Source organism: Solanum tuberosum, unplaced genomic scaffold (genome assembly GCF_000226075.1).
Source record: "Solanum tuberosum cultivar DM 1-3 516 R44 unplaced genomic scaffold, SolTub_3.0 scf00008, whole genome shotgun sequence".
NCBI classification, from domain to species: domain Eukaryota; kingdom Viridiplantae; phylum Streptophyta; class Magnoliopsida; order Solanales; family Solanaceae; genus Solanum; species Solanum tuberosum.
In genome coordinates, this window is record NW_006238934.1 from 3,370,679 (window position 1) to 3,387,851 (window position 17,173).

A 17,173-nucleotide genomic window follows, 5' to 3' on the forward strand; every position below is an offset into this window, starting at 1 on the left:
GTCTATACTTGTCTCATAATGCCATCTATTACAATAGAAGTTTCAAAATAGGGTTACAGCCCTTAACAACATAGTTCTCAATTGAAAGTACAAGAATGAAACTAGAAAATCATTGTCCGTCCTCGAACCAACCATGAGGACTCATCAATAAGCAAGGAGAATAGTCAATCCAAGCTTCAACCAAGAAGGATATCACCTCAAGAATCGGGACCTACACTTATAGAAAATGTAGAAGAAATATGAGTTAGTACAAAAAAATGCACTAAGTATGATAGTGATGCACAAAACCATGAAAATATGCTAAAAAGTGACATTTTAATTGAAAACTATGCACTTTACCAAGTTTAAGAATCATCATGACAAATAGGTGCAAAAGCATAAGACATGAGTATATTCAACATATTGATCACTATATCAAAATGAAAACATACCATAAATACCCTCAAAGCATCCTTGTGCAATGTATGAATAAGATCCCATACTCCTACTCACACTAAGGAAAGCTTATTGAGTAACTATAGTACATAACTCATGTTCTAGTTCATTTTATCATAGAGGGATTAGCTTTAACCGACTTAGACCATGAGAGCATAATCATGGAATCTGGTGTCTACCCCACACCGGAAAGGGATTGTCCTACTTGCCTAAGGTAGAACTATACTCTTAGCTTAGGTGGATCCACTAGCTAAAAACCTATGTGGGCACATAGTTTATAGGATAATGAGATTTTTTCTAGAAAGCCGCTCTCTACTAACGGAGCAACTTCCATCTCATGAGACTTCTTCTAGAAACCCGCCCTCTACTAACGGAGGAGCTTCCATCTCATTGTCAATATCCACTCGGTACTAAGCATAACTCCCATTGAGTTCACATTAAGTCTTGACTTAAGTTGATAATTAAGGAATAGTGTCTTGACACTCAATCCAACAAACGCATGCTAAAACTCCTAGATTCAATAGGTAAGACTAGTCTTCAAACCTAAGAATCACTATATGTGACAAACTTTTCACATTATATGATATTCATACCTAAGTATGTATATGAGGATAATCATCCAATCAACACAACAATTAGATTATAGTGTAGTTACTTTACTCTCAAACCAATCTAATTGCTTTTTATTAGTTAGTCCTGGTAAAGCCCCCAGGCGTCGTATTTTTTTGAAACGAGGTCCTCGGTAACGCGACATAATATACACACAAATCTCATACACATAGCTAATTCTCATATTTTGCCCTTCAAGGGCTATAGGTCACATTTAACCAATCATATCTAACATTACTACATTGGACATGGATGATAACATGATTGAAATAACTAAACTACTACAATTGCAATTTTATAGTATTCATCTTACTACAATTCACCCACATCACAAAGTCACAAATTAGGGTTATGGGAATTTCATGGATTCAAGGGAGATTTTATCATAAAACCATCATAAAACAACAATTCAATCATAATATAAGATAAATAATTCGTTAAAAACGTGTTAAGAATGAATTCATGACTTGGAGTGAAAACCCTAGGTTTTGGAGAATTTCCTACTTTGAAATTGAGAGTTTGAGAGCTTCATAGATGAAAGCATTTCATGAATCAAAGACTATCATACCTTAGATGAAGAAATCCAACAAAATCGTGTGAGAAAGCCTCCTTCTTCAATCCCTAACTTGATCTTCTTCTTCTTCTTTGGGGTTCTAGAGAGAAGATTTTTTAGAAGATTTAATTTTGATTTGGGGATTTATGAATTATGATCTTAGATGAGTTATTTTAGGTGGGAAAATACTTATATAGGTGTTTAAAATAAGCTTAAAACGACACCACATAACCATTAATTAGAAAGGAAATCCCCAAAAGACCCCTAACCTTAACTGTCAAAAAGCAGTTTCAGGTGTGACCTACGACCCAGGCCCCACGGTCCGTGAGTGGACTCACGCGGCGTCCTGCAGGTCCGTGGTTCACTGATCTGCAGCTTGATTTTGGGGGGCTTGACCCACGACCCCCACCTTCGGGGAGTAAGTGCCCCGCGGGTCACTACCCAGGTCACAATTTTGAGGCTTTTCCTCAAGGACCCATGGTTGATCCTTGGGGTTTAGGCTTTGACATTCTAACACTAAATCATGAATTTTAAGTTACGGGAAGGTATTTTCAAGGCTCTAACCCTAACGTCAAGCTTTAACTTAGCCTACTAGTTTCATGTTAGACACTAGTTTAGTTTACAAATTTCCGAAATGTTACACTAGCAGACTTTTATTGGAAATAAAAAAAATCCCAAAAGGGATAAGTACAAGCAAGGGAGAGGTTTTACCTTACTAATCCCAATGAGGTAACAAAAAGACTTGGACCTTTCGTTAAGCACGAATCTGAGAAAGTAATTTGAACATTAAACATGAAGATCTAGGATCCCAATATAGCCCAATTTCATCACCATCGCCAAATCCGCGATCGTTGAACAATTCGATGCATATAAGAGAAACGTCATCATTGTACAACTTCCTTAAGCAAACACTTTCACCTGCATACTTCTTAGGGGCATTCTCCTCAGTTACATCCCACATGTCAACAAGCACACCGTACCCGTCCTCCAAACTTTTGGCTGTATCCAACGTCCAATATCGAAGAATGTACTCAAATGTCTCAAAAAATGGAATCACCACCTTTCCTAAAACGATCTCGTCCCGGGTAATCTTTTTCTTAATCTGCCAGGGGTTTTTCAAATCAATTTTCGGGGGAGGGAATATGTCTCTTATCTCAAGTAGTTCTCGAGTCACTACATGTGGAGTGTTGTTAAGTTTGCAAGCTTCTTCTTCAGTTTTTTATGGGAAAAAATTGTCAAAGAATGTCTTCTTAAGGCTAGGAAAAGGCTTTTGATGAGACATTGAAGAAATTGCTGTAAGGATAGCTAAAAAAAAGAAGAAGAGGCGGTAACACTTTATTTATAATAGTGAAATTAGGGTTTAATTTCTATTCCAACCTTGAGCGGAAAACATAGAATTCTAGAGGATGAATTGGTAATAAATACCCCAGTTATATTTATTTATTTTTTGACAAAAATGGTCTTTTAATAATTATTGGGTTACCTAATTAGCTAGATTTTTATATTTAAATTTTTTCCTTTTATCTCTCTCTCTATATTGACAAACATATTTTTCTTCTAAAATATTTCTTCCCACGGAAAATTGGATATTCTTGGGGTGTTTTTTTCGCAAAAAAGATAGCATCACACATTGGAAAAATTGAAAAATTACACTAATTTAATTGTTCACAAATTTTGCTATAGAAGGTTTGTAAAAATAACGCTCTTTCGATAGAATGGTCAGCTCATAACTCACAAGTGTGTTCGATAAAAGCTCAATCTTGGCTTGTTATTAGAACCACCCTCGTGTCCCAATGATACTGCAAAAAGACCAAAAGACATATACAACCTGATAGTGGCGGAGCCAGGATTTTTAATAAGAGGGTTCAAAATCTGAAAAAGTAAACACATGAACTAATCAAAGGGGGTCAACATCTACTATATATACATAAAAAATATTTTTAACGTCAAAGGGGGTTCAGATGAACCCCCTAACAGTATGTTGGCTCCGCCCCTGCAAGCTAATATTATGTAAGAGTACCATCGTTTGAACAATACAATCAAGTTAGCTTCTTCTTTAAAGACCTTCACAATCAAGGAATAAGAAACCAACCTGAATGTAACTAAACTGTGCAACAAATTGAGCATGGCAATTGCAAATACATGAGTAATTTAAAGGAGTAAGCAGTCGTTTCTCAGAAGGTTTTCCCATAGAAAGAAACGAGTAACTCAACGCGAAACCAGAATACATACAACTATATAATCATAGTAATATTTTGTGCTCTTTCAGGTATGTTTAGGTAACTGAAGAAGATTTTGAGATAATATTCCATGGAAGGATGTGTAGATTTGAAGTATGTTCGAAAAAACTTCTATTACAAACCAATGTCAACCTACGGTTTCTTTGGAGAAGTGTTTGTTACACCTGCTCCCAGCCACCTAGCCTTGTCCCTGGGTCATAATTTGTAAACAGTCGAAATTCATTGCCTAGTTTGCTGGAGTGATCTGGCCTAAAAGAACATGGACGTAAACCCAAGAGCTCGGAAGCCCTACCACTTTGCACTTCACCTGCATGTCCAAAAGAGAAAGAGAAGTGAAATGACATTCGAGGCATATTTACTCTGGTTATTTTAAAGACAAGACATCCTTCTTCATTTTCTCTGCTCTTTCTCCTTTCATTTCTTCAGTAGCATTATCACTCTGTTCTGCTTCAAAAAAAAGTTCTTCCTCTTTTTGCTTAGGAGGTGTCTGAAAATCGATAAACCTTGATGCTAACTCATTTGATAGTTTCAACTTTTTTATCAACATAATATTTGCAACTAATAAAATTAGTAAGCAGCTTGATGACAACCATGAAGAATGAACACAGGCAGAGATAACTGGATTCATTGTTTAATGATCCTTAAAAAACCATAACTAGATTCAATGACCATTAACATGAGGAACGATAGCCGACGGGAGACCAAGTCGTAAAACACTGCATAAAATTTAGTATGTACCTGTGAGTAAAAGCAAGTAGGCTTGTCCTGGTTTCGTGAGAAAAGAAATTGTTTTAGCAACTTTCTCTAAGCATTCCTGACTCTGAAATTTTAAAAAAGAAAAAAGAGAAGATATTTGAATAAATCATTGCATAAATGTCAAAATCGCACAAGACAACTAATGAGTAATGACAATGATGTGATTGATTCACTTTCATAGCATTCCTCACTCTGAAACATAAAAGAAAAAAGGTATTGAACGAATCATCAGATGAATGTCAAACTTGCACAAGACAAAGTAATGGGAATAATTCATCTTCATTGTCACGACAGTGCATAAGGAGATAGTTTCCTAACAGAGATAAAAGAGGTTAACTGAACGAGAGGTATCTATCCATTTCTAGGTTAAAAACAGCCTTCTAATATAGCTTAAGATGCTCTAAAGGTCCATTTCAGACAAGCCTATCTTCAGGTTCTTTTTAAGCTGAATCCTCGCATATGAGAGAGAGAGAGAGAGGGACCTTGAGGTTTAGAAGTAATCCATGCTGACCTTTGAAATGTACATTAATAAAAGGTAAAGACAATGCAGATAAAGAAAACAAAAGAAAGAGACATAAGATAAAAGCAATGTTTATGAGCATTTTTTTTTTTATAACGAATGTTGAAGAGCATTTTCCAACTAAACATTAAGATATCCCTATTGCACTGAAGAATAACAAATCAGAAAAATGAACAATCAAGGCAAGCACAGAATTTTCTCATTAATATAGAAATTGAAAAGAAGCATGAGATTAATAGGTGAATTTTTATGATAGAAGAGAATAACATTTGAAATTAAGATGACCAAATTGTGAGAAGGAAAGAGAAGGGTAAGAATGAGGTTCACTTAAAAACTTGCATGCCAGACTATGAAACAGTCAAGATTTGGGATACTTTCATGCAAACTATGCATTTTTTTCATTTATCATCCCATCCAAAGGTGAGAAACCCATACTTGAGCAATGGATGCTCTTCGACTGTAGGCAATTCTGAATATAAGAGGACAATTTATATTTAGATATATCTCAAGTATATAGGGAACTTCAGAAATCAAATTAGTCGCAAGTAAAAGTGAAATACAGTAAAAAAAGTATACTCTTTAATTATCATAGAACCACTTCAGTATACAGCATATATCAGTTCTCACCAGGTAAGGAGGATCTGCAACAATTATTGGATATGAGTGTTTCATTGAAGAAGGAAGATCTTCTGGTAGGTTGTAGTCGTAGAATGTGAACTCACTTCCATACTGTTCAAACCGTTTGTCATACTCGAGAATTTGTGCAGGTGCATTAGGGTCAATTTTCTGAGACCGCATGCATAAAACAAAGCATAAGAAGTTGGAAAATATAGTTCACCATGAATAACTAAAGATCAGATAAACAATTGAGTACACTCAAGTTCCAAACTAAAGCGACAATCTGGCAATGGGCTATGAACCTACTAACTTTGAAAAAGAAGAATAACATAAAACTGGATACAGAAGCTACATTAAAGAAAAGTGATGAATTGTATTATGCTTTAGTCTTGCCAACTTTCCAAGTTAAGTTACTAAAAATACTTCATCAGAACAAAACAAAAGTTACTATAAGTAGCCCTTGAGGAGAGGAAAATGTAAGAAAAACGTTCCTTCACAAGTACTTTTAATAGTACAATATCATGCTTGAAAGAACATGACACAAAATATAAATTTCTTATACAATCCACAATTGAACTTGCAAATAATTTACAGACAAACATGAAGATGAAATAGAGATATAAATAGAACCCCAAGGGAACATAGACAAATGTACACAGAACAATTCAAACGTAAGCTTTTGAAAAGAATTTCTGTTTCTCATGTGTTTATTACTTTTGCATGCAACCTCCCCGCAATGGTGAAATAATTTAACATCCGTGTTTGGTTTTAAAACCAAACCAACTGCTTTTGGAACCAGCTAAACCCAAAAAACAAATGCACAAAGCCACATCGAGAGAATGAAAGACACAACATAGGATATTTATACACGACATGACAGCTCCACCTAGCATAACTCTTTTCTGGACATGAAATCAGCAAACAAAATTAATGAACTAGCTCTAAAACCTCTGATGCTATATATGTTAGGTACCAAACTATCTCTTTTCGTCAAGTTTATCCTTAGTTAACATCTTTTTCTCATATCGAAAATCCAGCTTATATTTACCATCCATCATAACAAAATCGATTAAACTCGCATAGTTCCATCACTCAATCAGTTAAGCATATATCAGTGGCTGTGTTTCAACAACTAATTTAATCTGAAATGGTAAAGGTAAAGCTTCAACAACTCATTTTTTCTAGCTTTTTGAAAGAAAATCTAAACATAAAGTTCTAAATTATACAAGCTTGACAACTAAAATACACTTAATTAAAGCACCTTACCTTGAGATAAGCATAAAGTGTGGGGCAAGCAATGCAGGCAATCGCCGGCGAATCAATCGACCGGCAGAGATTGAGGACTTCATTAGCGACAGTTTCAGCTGTTTCGCGGTTATACCAGAACTGGCTTAGCCGCCAATCCTCCGATACCAGCGCCACGTCATCCTCCGCCGCAGCTGACGAAGCTTCCTCAACTGCTCGGCTCTGCTCGGCGAGGAACTCTTTCAGTGCTTCTAGAGCGTGAGAGCTTAACGCCGGAGTATCATCGTCGCCTCCCGGTAAAACGGCGTCGTGCTGTACGGTGTCTTTCGCTGTCTCCATTTTAGTGTAAAAAGTGTAGTGTTTGCTAAACCCTCGACAGTTCGCGGGCGAGGAGATTTTTTCACTTCAAAGAAATTGAAAATTACACATTGCCCCTCGAAGTATGAATTGTATACAGTTAACCCCTCTAGGATGTTGATTGAGACTAATCACTTCAATTACAACCAAACAATAACAACATATTCAACATATTCCCACAAGTAGAGTCTGAAGAGGGCGGGTGTACTTGGACTTTACGTGGATAGACGCTTAAAAAAATCATTTTTTTTAGGGAAAACAAACTTTAATTACGATCAAAGTTATATAAGTCTTAAAAACACACATTCTAAGTTAATCATAGAACGAAGAAAGTGTATGACTAGAATTTCATTCCACTTTTTGTTTGTAAGGAGAAAGAGATAGAATAGAGTTCTTCATGAAGTTCGAAATAAAGGAATGAAAAAAATAACTCTCTATGGCCTCCTCTCCTTAAACTTTTAGCTCCTCGTTTTGAGACATTATGACTTAAGGATCGACTATGAGTTGAGCTTTTGGCAAGCAAAACTAAATATGCATATGCCTCAAGTGTTGCTTGCACTGTATAACATGACCAAGAAACTCTGATTCAACTTGCTAATAACCTTCTCCTACACAAAACTCATTCAAGCAACGACATTGGAGTTCAATAAAATTTGTGACAAATGTATTTTTCCAGTCCAAAGTAGTGTTCTCTCAATTCCAACCAGATAAAAATCAAGATTATAAAGAATAGATTACATATTTCAATCACACTTCAAACTATATATAGAGGCAAGCCCCAAGGTTCAACATGTACAAAACCAAGAAATGTTGTAATGAATAGCATGATCAATGATAGTATACATTATGTATCTATACATTGCTCATGTGGGATTATTAATAAGTTAAGCACCCTTGTTACTCTGCCATGGCTTGAGCACGCCAACGACGATAATTGCAACAATTATGAGGAGGATCATGATGGCGAAGCACATCCATTTTCTTGAATTCTTTTGAAGTTTCTTTGCCTTTTGTAGAGCAGTAGTCCCTGATTGTACATGGTCTACAGCAGTTGAAACCTGGAAATTCGGGTTGTTCGCAATGAGGGTAATGTAAACATAATCACACCCAAATGCTAAGTTCCATTCTTAAGAATATTAGTACCTGTGATTCTATATTATCAAGCATGTCTCCTTGAGCATCAACCAACACTGCTATGTCCAGGAATATCTGCATTGCAGAATAGAACAAAATTTATAACCAGACATCATCGTGTCGTTTTTACTCTTCTCTACGGGAACTCATTCAATCATGGCATCGTTACTTATGCATGTCCCCCCCTCAAAGAACTGTACAAGCATGTGCACAGACACATATGAGCATGCAAACACACGCATATACACAGTGGAAGACCTTTTATTTGTCATATTTTCAGTTGGCATCAGGTTGGAGGTTATTAAGCCAAACTCATCAACATACCTAGGACTAACCAGATTATGTTTAGTTCTGTGAACTTAAGTCTAGCCCACAAGTAGAAGATAAAAACGAAGGCGGAAACTATCTATGTTGTTGTAAATGAATTTTTCGTCCTTTCTCTCCACTTCTTCAATTGAGATTTTCCAAGGAAATCTTTGCTAGTACTTCCTTTCCCCGTTAAAAGGTATAAGTAAAGTATATAGTACCTGTTGCAACTCAAGAAGCTTCCTCTCTAATTCTCTAACTGCATCATGGCGCTCTTGAATTTCAGCTAGTGTGCCCATTATCTGCAAGACGCCAACATTGAGAACCGGCATACTATATTAACGATTACTAAAACTTCAAGTGCCATGGTAGCAATATTATAAATGTACATGAGCTGCTTTATCACATAAAAGGACAAAAGTTTGCATGTAATATCATTTAATTGAAAATGAAAAGAAAAGGGAAATAAAGATCAGGTGATGGGCAGATAATTTTCGTTCCATATTTCTCTTCTGACTTCTGAGCTAATTCCCCTGCTATCTGCCCTCTTCTGAACAAGATTCCAATATGTTGCGTAATTTGTTTTTTAGATGGGTCATTGTATGCTACACTACACTTCAAGGGCAAGCCACTGCTCAAGCATTACCAGTAGCAGCTTGAGGATTATAGAGATCTTTGTCAACTTGGCCACATCCAGCTAACGACAGTAAGGATTAAGACGAATCTCAATTACTTTATGGTGGTTTCTAACGAGTGGGAAGGAGCTAAGAATTTCTTCTCTTGTGTTTATGGAAGCAGGGATATGGCATTGGCATTTGAAAGAAAGGGAATATATAATGGAATAAACACAACATAACGTTAAAAAAGAACTGTTTGCAAGATGTTATAATGGTCACAAGATAATACAGTCACCTAACATAGGGCAAGAGGCTTCCTTTAGCTCTATCTTTTGCCTACACCGCTACTCGTGAAACCTCGGCAGTGCCTGAAGTATAAGTCTCACTCATCTGGAATAGTCATTTCCCACCTTCCATTCCATTTCTAGGAATTTAAAAATCTACAAATTGTATCAAAACTCAAGTATATGCAAGCAACAGCTTCTGGCATGGTAAAAAATGTCGCGAGGAGACAAAGATAAGGCACCATGGGCTTTAATGTATGTGATTAAAACGAACCTATCAAAATATTGAGTTGCATGTTAAAGAACTGAAATAAACCAACACTAAGGGGCATCGGATGGCCAGTGGACCAAATTCATGTTAACACGCCAGGGGAAATGCCAAATTGCCCACAGAAATTTAAACTGTATACAAGCATGATTTAAAATTCAAGAATAATAACTCAAGCATTGAGATCTTGATCCTATGAGCTATGTGAAAAGGCCATAACCTATTACTTGGACATAAGGTTATTCAAAGTTAATGAAAAGAAGAAATTGTGAAAATCGTTGAGCATACCTGTCCTCGCCCTTGTTGCTGAATAGCTTTCTGGAATATCTGTTCACTGTCCCCAGTCTCTATCAACCTATCAATTGTCTGAAGGTGAAAATAGAGGGAAACAAGAAAACGAGAACAGTAAGAAGATATGCAAAAAGAATCTTAAGTTCCCAATAATTCACAAGAACTACCAAGATTTACCTCTTCATCAGCTCGATTACCCGTCACTGTCGACCACATAAAGAGAAAGATAAGAAAAAAGGAATAGCAATTAGAATTTTCTTTAAAACATTTACACTCCACACAGAAATATCAAACTCAAAAGCTTTGGCACCTGTGAATACTCGCCTTTCAACAACCTCGCGATATTCATGGTGGATGTTTTCTCTTAAAGTCTGAAATCATAATAATCAACTGAACGTAAGAGCAAGCAAAATCTAGAGAAAAAGTCATTCTTAATGCAGTTAATGTACCTGAAACTCAGCCATTTTATCTTTGAACTTCTTTTTCAAGGAACTGCAAATACATAGCAAGTCAAGTGAGGACTATAGGTATATCAAAATTAGTATTAGGAATGGACAATAATGCACGAGGGGAAGACTAAGGAGAGATCAATAAACGCTTCAATCTATCAACTTCTCGGATACATTAAGCATTGACAAATCAGAAGCTCCTAACTTAAGTTCTCCATAAGTGTGCATATAATAACTAAGAAGTAAAAGTTAGTATAATTTTAATACCTTAATGATTTGATAAGGTGGCAGTTATACAAGGCGGGCATTTGATCTTCATACAACCCCAACCATAATCTTATTTACTCTCTTAATCAGTACAAACGAGAATTCAAACTTCATTTTACTATAAAGACATAATACCAACTCTAATGTTGATTCACCCACACTATCCCCAAATTCCTATGCTTTTCCTGCCACAGCATGGTGCCCCCATATACACCATAGCCAACCAGTATGAGCATCTCTTTGAAATATGTTATTGTGAGACACCCATTTAACAATCTCAAAATAACAATTGTGTGACAAAATTACAAAGATATAACTATCAGAGGAGCTAAGGAGAAAAATTAGCCAAAATTACACTGTTGTTGCTGTTCTTGATCTGTCAACAGCTGATCCTTTACCACAACCTGGTTTGTTTCTATTGGCTAGATTCTGCAAGAGAACAAAAATAGGTCAAAAACAAAGAATAACAGGACCAAAAGTAAGAGACATAAGCATTTAATACTACTCACTTCTTTATCAAGCTCCTCGATTTTTGATTTGATTACTCGAGCTATTTTTCCGACTTCATCAACATCTTTTTCCATCCGCTGCTTAATTGCTGCAGGTTACAATATATCATTAACAAACTCATTATGAAAATGAATAACAAAAAAAACAAAGGAAAAGGTACTTTTCTAAAGAAAGAGAAATCTTACTCAGTGCAACGTACTCCTTTTTTACTACTTATCTTTTATGTGCTACATTACAAACAATAATGTGTTTGCTATTGAAATTTCAAATCACTTAATAAATTTTAAGTTTTAAAAGATGGGTGGAACCGTAAAGAGTATTATTATTTGTAGAAGTGTATCAAAAGACGTCACACTAAGGTTACATAAATTAGGATACATCCTTGAAGGAAAGAACAAATAAATTGGAACAGAGTATTTAATTATCTTATGTTTTGATTCATTCTACTTCCTATTTTTTGGTATAATATGAATAACTGACCTATTTCTACGAAATTCTGGACGTCTACCTGCAGGATACCGTAAGAACATATAATAATAATCTCTCTTAAATAATCTGAACTTTCTTGCAGTGCCTTTTTTCCGGAAGTAAAATCATTTTTGACATTTCAAATATCCTAATGAAGAAATTTTCTAATTCAGTTTTGGTAACACATTAGGAGTTTCTTACTCCAATCAAGTCAAACTAGGTTCCATAACATGGACTAGAGTGAGTATCTACTATGAGTTCAGAATGTCATAATCAAGCAAAACAAATGGCTACATCACTTGCTAGAGCACTATAACTGCAAGAAGATGGATTACCTTTCATAGCAGAAGCTTTTGTAACAGCCTTTGATTCCTCATGAGCATCCTGTGAGCATGGAGAAAGATCTTAAGCATTTATGTATTATCTAGAACTTCAAGAAACAAATGGTTATGCAGATTATCTTAGCTCATTTGGCTTATGTATATATTGTGCTAATTAACCTACAAATTGAGCTATAGTTCTTAATTAACCACATGAACCCCTAAGTTAGTTGAAGTACACATTGAGAGAAAAATATGAATTATAGAGGGGGCATATGGAAGAGCATTCTAGTAATGTAGAGGAACACAAATTGTCTCTCAGAAGTTTACTATATTACTAAACAACTAAAGGTCAAAATGGTGAAAATGAAGCTGTGTGAGTCCGAGAGATGACAACTAATATCTGCTAAATCATCGCATGAAATTATGCAAGACATGCACTTCAAAATACTGATTCTTCAAACTGTAGAAGTTTGTTGGAATTGAGTAAAATATAAAGCTACAAAGGCTTATAAATCAGGTGGTCAACAGGAAGAAAGTGACACGTTAAACACATTATAACTTCACTGATTCTGATACAGATATGTAACTTTGAAATCCCCTAAACTGAAAGGGAGAACACAAACATGTTAGAATGTGACGCAAAGATACAGATATGTAACTTTGAAATCCCCTAAACTGAAAGGGAGAACACAAACATGTTAGAATGTGACACCTTCGCGCACTTGGTCATCACATTGAGGATTGCGAATTTTAAAACGAAATCTCTGCATGTGAAAGTCAGACCTTGGAGCAGAAAAACATGCAGTTAAACCAAGAGGCTTGTACACAAAGTGACAAATAAATAAAGTTACTTCAGAATTTCACAGATATCAAACACATATCATATAAAACACAACAATAAACCAAACTCATAAAAGAGAAAGGGGCATGTGCTGCTCAAAGAATGAGCAAGTTGTAAAAAATAGAAGTAGCATCTCTGAGACACTAAAGAAAAAGAAAAATCAACCTAACACAGTTCCCCATTAAGAGCCCTGAACCAAATACCAACATCGTAATAAGAAAATTTCCCCATATTTTTAGACCCCATCCCTCTGTAGCATAGGCAAAAGAAAGGAAAAAAGTCTTGGTGAATAATCTCTCTCTATTTGTCCTTGTATATCCATCAACTAGGTAAAGATCAGGAAAATTTAATTTTAAAAAATTAAAAATTATGAAGTACTCTAATACACTTTTAAGGAAACTAGGTGCCATTCCGTTACAGGTTTCTAATGGAAATACCTTCTTAAGAAAAGGTTGTCAGAAGTAAAAAAGAAAGACATTTATACCTGAAGCTTCTGGAGTAGGTCGTTCAGTCTTTCATACTGTTTCTCAATTTGTTGAACCTAGCAAACAAAGAAAGTAGGGCAAGAAATGGCGGAAGTGAGAAACCTTCATGAGATCAACTTCAAAATGTGCAGGAAAGTAATTGAAGGAGAGGGAGATGAATAGGACAATCATGGTATTATTATTCCAATGCAAGAAAAGTAAAAAGATCATCCAAAAACCTTTTTAAAGAAATCATCAAGGCCTAGCTCCCCGGAATTCATTGGTATTTGTGTTCCCATTTCAACATCTCCATTTCTATTATTTTGATGCCTTGGGGCATCAAAATTATCATCATCCTACAAGAGAAATCAAGTTAATGTCAAATGAAAAATGATTTTTTTTTTGGCTTTTCAACAAGTGCACCAACATGCTTAAAGGCTTTTACCAACACCAATATACGTCAAAGAAATTAAAACCTGGTAACACTAAAGATAGCACTAAGAATATAGTAAACTCTTCGAGAAGTTGAGCAATACAGACATTGAATATCTTCTGAAATCATTAGTGAAGAAACAAAAGTACTCCCAGGATAATTATTTAAGTAGATAAATGTCAAGACAAAGGCCAATTGTACATACAAACTTTAGAAATTCTGCACAAGTTCCCTTTAACACTCTTTCATCTATTATGATGGAGATTGAGATGGTTACAGTGACATCATATTAGCATTTTTCTCTTTTTACATTAGCACAGGCGTTTGACTAAGCACCAATTGGTTAAAGACCACAATAGCAAGCTAAATATTGCTAAAAGGTGTAAAAACAGCTAATAGTGTGACAATTCTTGGGTAGAAATATGCCATGGAGAGGAGCCCACAGAGGATCAAGCAACTTTGCCTCCTAATATGTAAGCATACCAAGAAAATCTGTTAAAATATTTGCATGGAGAAAGTATGTACACTAAACAGGGAAACGATTGAGAGTAATGGTTCCTGAAGGAGAAGATCATGCTAAAGTTTGAGCCTTTTTCCCACTCCATAACAGGGACAACAACAACACTCAGACATCATCTTTGACAGTGAAGCCTAAAGAATCATTTCTCACCTTGTTGTATTGTTTCAAAATGGCATATAATAAATGAGCAATTTATATAAAGTTATTCTCTTTTTTATGAAAAAATTTATGTGGAATTTTTGCATACAAATCCTTATAAGCAATAGAAATTCCAGGAACTTAGTTTCCTTCACTTCCTCTTCCTCTTCCTCTTCCCCTTACAGCAGTAGTTTTAAAACCACCATTATTATAGTAGCAAGGGAAGGCCAAGAATGCAGTTTTTTTTAACATTTGTCATGATCCAAATGTCATTTTCTGCATTTCCTTTTCATTCCTAACTTATCCATCGTCTAGAAGGTGTCAAGAATACTCAATAATATACAATTATACACTGCAAAAACCTTCATTTTCTTAATCAAATGAAAAAGAAACATGGAAAATTGGGTAATGACATACAAATATTTGACCATCTGAGCTATGAAAGTAGTGAAACTAGGGAAAAACACAAAAAGGCTCAACAAGCTTTTGTATTTTTCCATTACTTTGTAATTATCAGCTGTCGTGCAATAAAAAATGTTTAATTGGGTACAACAATAAATAAAAGTTGGATCATTTGAGCTATGAAAGAAGGTATACAAGGGAAAATCCAGAAAAGGGTCAACAAGTTTAGTTCATTCCCCATTTCAGATGTCATACGAATTAAAAAAAAAATAAACTGGTTATAGTGGCCAATAAAATATGGCTCATTGAGCTATGGAAGTAGTGAAACATAGGAAAATCCAAAAGGAGTCAACAAGTTTGTTCTTTCCGATTTTGAGTACTCAGCTGGCATTCAGATCAGAAAAATGGAGAAGTGGACATCATGACAACTAAAGTTTGACCCTTTGAGCAATGAAAGCAGTGAAACATGGAAAAATTCAAAAGGGGTCAGCAAGTTTTACTATTATTATTTCCCATTTCTTTGTACTACACAGCTGCCATCCAGATTTTTAAATGATTAAGTGGCTATCCTAACAACTCAAGTTTGACCCTTTTAGCAGTGAAACATGAAAAAATCCAAAAGGGGTCAGCAAATTTTATCCTTTTTCCCATTCCTTTGTATTTCTCAGCTACCATCCAGATCAAAAGAAATGGTAACGCAGCCATCATGACAACTAAAAATCGACTCTTTAGGCAATGAAACATGGAAAAATCCTAAAGGGGTAGCAAGTGCTATTCTTTTTCCCATTTCTCTGTATTTCTCAGCTGCCATCCAGATCAAAAAAAAGGTAAAGCGGCCATCATGACAACTAAAAATTGACTCAATCAGTAAAACATGAAAAATCCAAAAGGGGTCAGCAAGATTATCCTTTTTCCCATTTCTTTGAATTTCTCAGCTGCCAGCCAGATCAAAAAAATGGTAAAGCAGCATCATGACAACTAAAAATTGAGTCTTTAACCAATAAAAGCACTAAAACATGGAAAAAATCCAAAAGGGGTCAGCAAGTTTTATCTCTTTTTCTCAATCCTTTGTATTTCTCAGCTACCAGCCAGATCAAATAATGGTAAACCAGCCTGACATGACAACTAAAAATTGAGTCTTTAAGCAATAAAAGCACTAAAACATGAAAAAATCCAAAAGGGGTCAGCAAATTTTGCTCCTCTTTCCCTATTTCTTTGTATTTTTCAGCTACCATACAGATCAAGAAAATGTAGATGCACAAAAAAAAAAAAAAAGGGAAACAAACTTACATTTAAAAGATCGTTCATTTTGGGAGAAGAATGAGAGATCTACTGAATTCTTGGCGCTCTCTCTCTCCCCTCCGTCGTTTTCTTTGTCTGTAAGTTTCTGCTTCGACCCCTTGAAGAATTTTTAGAGAGAGAAAGAGGGAGGCAGAGAAGAAGAGAGAGAAAGAGACACCAATATGAAAGAATGTTGCTTTGCTGTTGCAACAGCGTGTGTGTGTGAGAGAGACAATTCAGTGACACAGCGTGAAGGGAGGTTTCTCTTTTGCAAACTTTAATTCAAACCTTCTTTTAGGCTAGTATTTGGCCATATATTTCAAATATTTTTGGCAAGTTATTTTTGCGTGAGGATCTAGATGAATAAATTTTTACACTCGTAAGTTTTAAAAATTATTAAAAATATTTATAAATATATATTATTATTATAATAATAATATGTTTCTTAAAAAGTCACTATTCATATAAATTTCAAAAAAAAACTATATTGTTGATTTGTATACAAAAATTATTATTAATATTTGTAATTGAAAGTGACTTAACAATGAAAGAGGAGAGAAGTGAGCAAGGTTGAGAGAGGTGAGCGAGATCTAAGAGAGATAGAGAGATACAGTTGATTTGTATATTTTATCGATAATTATATTACGAATATAATTGATTTGTATATCTCATCGATAATTATATAATGAATACAACTGATTTGCATCAATGAATATAATTGTATCAAAAGTGTTATATTCCTCCATACACATCATTTATATCAAAGATATTAACTCTCTTGATTTCTTTATGTATTTTTCATTTTTTGATCTTCCTTAGAGAAAAAATTGACTTCGCTACTAAA

The 17,173-nt window shown here is 35.1% G+C and overlaps 2 protein-coding genes across 2 annotated transcripts; both read right to left on the reverse strand.

The window, feature by feature from the left end:
• Positions 1–3,767: 3,767 nt before the first annotated feature.
• LOC102593842 (protein-lysine N-methyltransferase N6AMT2) lies at positions 3,768–7,366 on the reverse strand. The gene is made up of 4 exons (XM_006339130.2): positions 6,998–7,366; positions 5,741–5,899; positions 4,576–4,657; positions 3,768–4,144 (listed from the first exon to the last, which is right to left on the reverse strand). The coding sequence occupies exons 1-4, from the start codon at positions 7,313–7,315 to the stop codon at positions 3,996–3,998; spliced, it is 708 nt and encodes a 235-aa protein (XP_006339192.1). The 5' UTR covers positions 7,316–7,366; the 3' UTR covers positions 3,768–3,995.
• A 608-nt stretch (positions 7,367–7,974) lies between these two features.
• Positions 7,975–16,605, reverse strand: LOC102594156 (syntaxin-132-like). Its single transcript, XM_006339131.2, has 13 exons — positions 16,339–16,605; positions 13,795–13,911; positions 13,576–13,632; positions 12,263–12,311; positions 11,459–11,547; positions 11,305–11,378; positions 10,683–10,725; positions 10,544–10,604; positions 10,411–10,436; positions 10,231–10,308; positions 8,995–9,075; positions 8,477–8,542; positions 7,975–8,391 (listed from the first exon to the last, which is right to left on the reverse strand). The coding sequence occupies exons 1-13, from the start codon at positions 16,354–16,356 to the stop codon at positions 8,218–8,220; spliced, it is 933 nt and encodes a 310-aa protein (XP_006339193.1). The 5' UTR covers positions 16,357–16,605; the 3' UTR covers positions 7,975–8,217.
• Between the last annotated feature and the right edge of the window lie 568 nt (positions 16,606–17,173).